Source organism: Eurypyga helias, unplaced genomic scaffold (genome assembly GCF_000690775.1).
Source record: "Eurypyga helias isolate BGI_N326 unplaced genomic scaffold, ASM69077v1 scaffold40303, whole genome shotgun sequence".
Classification (NCBI taxonomy): domain Eukaryota; kingdom Metazoa; phylum Chordata; class Aves; order Eurypygiformes; family Eurypygidae; genus Eurypyga; species Eurypyga helias.
The window spans coordinates 15863-22329 of NW_010239986.1; the positions used below are offsets into that span (position 1 = coordinate 15863).

At 40.5% G+C, this 6467-nt stretch overlaps 1 protein-coding gene across 1 annotated transcript in view; it reads left to right on the plus strand.

Annotated features, from left to right (window-relative positions):
- DLC1 (DLC1 Rho GTPase activating protein) overlaps window positions 1–6467 on the plus strand; it is a 23771-nt gene that overhangs the window by 3916 nt on the left and 13388 nt on the right. Inside the window, exon 3 of the mRNA XM_010148329.1 lies at window positions 5533–5596. Within this exon, the coding sequence (XP_010146631.1) occupies window positions 5564–5596 (33 nt within the window). The 5' untranslated portion in view covers window positions 5533–5563. The remainder of the gene's footprint in view (window positions 1–5532; window positions 5597–6467) is intronic.

Here is a 6467-nt window from a genome sequence, read left to right on the forward strand (position 1 = left end):
ATTTAAAGTTCTTCAGAAATATTTACAAGATTTGTCAAACTAAGAAAACAGATTTGTTGTCCAGTCATTAGGAAGGGAAAAAAATCTCATTAATGTTAAATTCACACTCAAGATGTGAATTTGTGTCACTCTACTCAAGTGTAGGGCACCTATTCCATCAATATTAAAATGTGATGCATCATTCCGCTTATTTGTGTGCTCTGGAACTTGTGAAGTCATTGAACAGAAAGTACAGCAATGTGAATAAATGCTGGTTCCCAGAAGTATGGTCTTCTCTTGCCAGGAAAACAACATACAGTCAAGCCAGCGTATTTTGGACCTAGTGCTCGCCTGTGAGAATACTTTTTAACCTGGGATTATTTATTTATATGGGGGAAAAAAAAGGGCAGCAGATTGTTTCCCACTGGTGAAAGTAAGAATATGCCCTTCATATCTCTTTGAGATTTGCTGCTAGTGGGATCAATGAAAATATTTAGCACTTTTTCTGAACATAGAGGACAGTAACATGGTATGTATCCTGAGAATGGAAGCTTATATTATGAGACTTCTAATAAAGGTGAACAAACCAAAACGGTATGGGTGTGTAGATATTTAATGAGACTAGGGAGTCATTAATAAGTCTGCTAATTGTAAAATAACCTCTTCACTTTCATCGTCAAATTGTTTTCTGTGTAATATGCATAAGAATCCAGCAGTCTTACTGTAAAGCTTGAAATAAAGATTTTAAAGGCTGAACTCTATCATTTTGAAGCCTGAGGCTTTGATATCAGAGTTATCTTTTATGAGATAACTTTAAAACTGAAGCTAAAGTTTCTCCAGAAGCATTCAGATGCCACATCGACATAAAACTGAAGTAGTTCAGGTAATTATCTCAGATGTCTAAATTTGACCCTTTCCCATTTGTGTTAGACAAAAGCAGTACATTATCACAACATGTCCACCCTATTTTTTTTTCCCACATCTCCTTGTTTAATTTTGTAAAGCTCATTAAAAAAACATGGAGAAGGCACATCGTTTGGAATGCTGCATTTCTGCTTGAAGCCTGAGTTTATTTTGACTCATGGCATGGTCAGTGTGTAAACAGTAAAGAGGTTTACTCAGTAAAAGCCTTAGAGCTGTTTCACAATCCTGAAGTCTATCACTGTTTCTTGACTGAAAATTAGAATAGTTTTGGAGTTATTTGCATTTTCAGCACAGACCTAGAAGAACACTCTACGCAGTGGATGGTAATAAAATAGTGAGTGGTCTGTGCTGAGAATCTGCTTTTCTGTATAACAACTGGTGTCCTGCCAACAGATCTAATCACCTTGTTCTAATTTCTGCATGTGAAGAAATTGAAGACTGTAGAAATCACAGTGACAGGGATTGTTTTTGTTTTAATTTGAAGCATTTTAAATGACAGTTTACATCTCAATAGTACTGTAAATGTCGTTCCATAATCTTATTAATGTAAACAGGAAAATCAACGTAACTTTAAAAACAGCTTATTAGTACATTTGGCCGAATTCCTTTCTAAATGGAAAAGGTATCAATAGCCACCCCATTAAGGTTTTTCTGGAAAAAAGTTTAAGTGAAAAGTGGATTAAGACTTGAGTTACAGAGATAGCGTATGGCACTTGGTAACAGTACAAGGTAGATGGTTAAGAAATGTCATTTAGTGATCTTCTCCTGAAATGTAGGGTTAAAAATGTAAGAGCGATGACTCCAGTTGGCTAGGATGCTACATGTAATGTCTGTATAAAGCAGCGCTGGCCTTGGTTTTATAAGACTTTATGTAGATTAACGACTGGGAATTTATCTCCAGAGGATAACTGGCTGCATCATATGCTGATGAAACTGAGTACTGAAACATGCATATCCTAAAGATGGTTGCTAAGTACAGAATACATGGCAAGCCACGATGGAAATCCTATTTAATCTCCTTATGCATAGCTAGAAACCTGCCACGCTATATACGCAAGAGGTTTCTTAAATCTTTTACCATCAGGACTTCTCATCCAAGAAATTGATTGTAACGGATTTGCAGGAGAAGCACTTGCGGCTCACGTCATTTGGTTTGTGTGTTGTTGGCCTTCTTTGCGGGTTAGAACGTGCAGGTGAACCCCAGGCGCCAGCATAGGGGCTGTCCACTGCAGTGAGACGAGAGAGCCCTTGTGTCATCAATTAGTTACAGGTATAATGGAGTTGGAATTTGCCCTGTAAAAAGGAATTAAGAATACTTTAAAGCTAGATCATACAGTTACCCAGATAGAAAAATTTCATTGAAAATGCGTATATCTAATAGTCTGCATTGCTACCACTTTTCTTGAGTGCATGGGCTGAGAATTCTCTCACAGCAGAATGAATTACCTGGGATTATGGCCGATGTAGAACTGGCTGTTATCTAGATCAAAGACTTCATGTTATATGCCCATATTTTCATTTATAGATTAGCTGAAGTTAGACGTTCACACTGCAATTTTCGATGGTGAATACCTTGTTCAGGCAGCCTTTCTTAAAAGAAGTTCAGGCTAAACTAGTTTGGCCATTTCTGAGGATAAGACTAGGAAAAATGCATAGGCTTGCTCATTTCTGAGAGAAGCTCCAGCGCCCCATGTTCTGGGTGCGGTAGGCTCAGGCTCCCAGTGTAATTGCCGCCCAGGGCTGATTCGGGCCAGTCTCAACTGGGGGGCTGGGACAGAGGGGCAGGTCCTGTTGCACTGGTCACTCTCAGGAAGAAGGGTTTTGTAGAGCCAGGGTGAAGGAAGGTGAGAGTATGGATAGAGGTAGATGGAGGGTGAGGAAAGTTGGCGTCTTTGAGATATAACGCTCCATAGCAGTAAGATACCATCTGGGTGTGAAGATGTACAGAGAGAGAGCTGACTCAAAGGCATTTACCTAAATGATGGGAAAGAATATTATCTTGTCATCCAGAAAGCGGCTGGGGTAGGAGGCATTCTCGAAATTGAGGCTGAGATAGCCAGACAGTGAAAGGGGCTGTAACTGCTGTCTGCAGCAATCCTGCCCTGTCCCTCCATCTCCCACCTTGTCCTCACAAAGGTGTCGCTGAGACGCGTTAGGGCAGAATAAGACGGAGCTAAAGAATGAAGCAGACCTGCTGACTGTCAGTAAGGAAATGACAAGTAAAATTTATACCTGGAATTACCGAAGGAGAAGGTCCAGTGCCAGCACACAAAATTGCTGTTCACTGACAAGCACCGATTTCGTGAGAAGATCTGTAGAAAATGAATGCGTGCTTATATGTCTAAAAAGCATTGCAAAACAGTTGTATGGGTAAGTCTCATCCTGGTAAAGCCTAAACTGTGTAAGCTCAGCTTTGCAGGGTCAGTAATGTGTTTGCATATTGTACTGTGTATACGGTGTTTTCAGTGTCCTATAGGTCAAGGAACTGGGCACCGCTGAACTTGAGCAGAAGTTAAAGCAGGATGAGTGATGTATCTAATGAAAGTTGCAGACCTGAGGCAATCGCTGCAGAGCATTTAGGTTTTAAAAGGGAAACTAGTTTTGCGATGAAATCATGTCAAATGTGTAACAGAGCCTTTATTTGCCTCGCTGCTATTGTATTTAACCTCGCTCATTGGGGGTTACCTTATCTTGCCTTCACACTCATTTTTGTGAGGTGTGCGCCGGGAGATTTTTTTTTTTCTTAAACACCCTCTGTGGAAACAGAGGTCTTCGCTCTACCCTTTTCCACCTATTTCAGGGGTTTAATTTGAGTAGAAAAGTCTGGGGATGTAATCTTTGTGAAATCAGAGATTGTCTTTATTAGCGTTCAGACAGGCTGGAGCTAGATAAAGCCTGATACAGGGATTCGGTGATAACTTTTCTCTGCATAAGTCAAAGGTTGCAACACTGTGAAATTGGTAAATCATTACATAATATAGAACTGAAACCAATTTAATACTCCCTGGTCTTGAGGTCCAGGAGTTTGAGAGGAGAAGGTTGTTATAGCAGCGACATGGAGGCGGATTTCTGCTGCTGTGTGGCCTCTTAAAAACCAAAATATCAGTTTCGTTGTGTAGCGCGTAGATGGGACATTCATCCTTCACCGATGCCATAAATACAATTCCTCTGAAAATCACTGGACTTGTGCATGTACCCACCAGCTACAGCTGGCAGGACTGAGCCTTCTGCCTTATAAAGTCAGAGCAAAGATGAAAATAGAGAGATCTGGATAACTTTCCTAACCTGCCGCTGCCCTATTATTTGACCCATGGCAATTCTTCCTGTTTCTCTTCTTTTCTGCTGTGTTGTGGCTGGATCTAATTATAGATCAAACTGCCTTTTTTTTCCACTTCATGACTGCAGCAAAAGCACCAGTAGGAGCTTTTCCATTTTCTTTGATGGCCTCAGGATCAAGCCCTGCGTAAATACCATCTGCAACCAATCCTGTGCATAAAAGGCAAGGGGAAAGAGAGGAAACTAGCAATTCTTCCTGCACACACATTTTCTAGATTCAAGTTACAATTTCATGAATCTGAAAAGACTCATCTGAATCAACAGGACAAGTCAGCATTTCTTTTTTTTTTCCCTCCAGTTTTCCAAAGCCATGGGTACAGGCTCTTCTTTACACTTTGCTCAAACAAATTATGTGAAAATTATACAACTTCCTTCAGAATGAATTGGGCTTTTTAAAGCTCAGTTTTGCTCCTGTTGAGTTTGGGCTGCAGTCCGGCCAAGGGAAAGGGGCGGCTCTGCTCCTCTGCCTGCCCTCCTGCACACACTACCCTTCACACAGCTTGGGGACCTGACCTGGGAGAAATGCAACCCTACTAAGTATTGAAAGATCAGTTTTCAGCTTGGGTAGTCTCTTCATCCAACCCACAGCACAGTCTCATGAGGCTAGTTAACTATTGTTGCTGCAGTGGTTTAATTTCTGTTTAAATTTCAGTCCTTCGGAACAACATTTTTATGTATAAAAGTCAGTTTAGGAAGGAAAAAAAAATCAGGTCTGTGGTTTTGTTTTGTTTTTGTTTTTTTTTTTTAACTGGTGAGTTCTCTTGTCTTAGGACTGTATTGAAAATAATCATTGTTCGCAAACAAAGTAGACACCTAATAAGTGGAAAATAAGTTTTTCTCTGGGAGATTTTAGCTTATAAAGTACAATTTTAAAGCAGCACGCTTTTTTCACACAGGCAGAGGTACACCGTGTCAAGTAAGAAGCCTTTTCCGTTATTTTCAATCTGTTGAGATCGGTTGTTTCAGGGTTCTGAAGTCTGCTATTTAAACAAATGTAATATGTACAATTCATTTGATATAAAGCACTTCTTAACTTAGACTAAGTTTCAGTTCACTTCTCTTTACTTTGATTCAGGTAATTGTGACAAATAGTCATCCATCTCTCCCTCTGAAGTTAGAATACAACCAAATGTAATGGGTTAATGGTTAAGTATAATTAGGGCTCTAATTGAAACTCTGCTTGTGGCTATTTGTATGCAAAGCAGTTTGGGGACAGCCTTCACAAAATCTTTTGAACTGGAATAGCCTGTGTCAAAACACTGGAGTCTTAATATGGTTTCCTTTGCTTTGCAGGCGCTTAAATACTTTAAACAAATGTGCAGTGATGAAGCTAGAAATCAGTCCCCACAGGAAAAGGGTAAGTTCCTTTAACATCTTCTGTTACAGCATTGTACATTAATAAAACTGAAAAAAAAGGTCTAGCAGATTGCTTTGGCTGAAGTCTAGGGTAACACCTGAGCAGAACCTGGCAAGGACACACAGTCAAAACTCTGCTTATGTTTCATTCTGTGTTCTCACTGCGTGAAAACTGCAGGGATTGGTCACGGGCAAAGGCTATCTGGCTAGCAAACTCTTCCCTGGGATGCGGCTCCCAGTCTGAAAGGCACTGGGCTTCTCTGCCTGCCAGCGAGGCTGTAAAGAGTAGGCTTGATGGAGGAGATCCTGACCAGCGACCATGAGCTGACCTGATGTTAGAACATCCTCTTTGGCATCATCTTCACAGTTTCGGATTTTTGCCATCAAGTTAGAATTCTATTATTTTTATTATGATGTAGATGGGATCGGTTAGACTGTGCTTTGGCCTGAGCCAATCCTTTGTAGGACTGGGCACATTGTTTCCTTGTTTTTTTCATTACATAGCTCAGAATTAAAGCAATATATTTAAAGAATCCACCAGCTACCTTTTTAGAAAGTTTGCGTGTTCCCAGAAAAAAAAATTTCCTGAATCTTCTGTGGAGCGGGGTGAGGAAGAAGAGAGCACCTACTGTAGTTTCAGTAGGGTGTTACCGACAGAGAGCTGAGTTGCTGGGGTTTGCTGCTAAGGTACCACTCAATAGCTGTCTTAAAACTTTGTGTGTGTCCTAGGAGGGATCAGTAGTTGATACTGTCCCCTGGGATATGACAACTGCAGATAAAGATGGCTGAGCTAAGGCAATACAATGCTGCCCTACCCTTCACAAGAATGCATACAAATGCTCTGAGGTTGTTTACCAGGAATTAATCCCCTC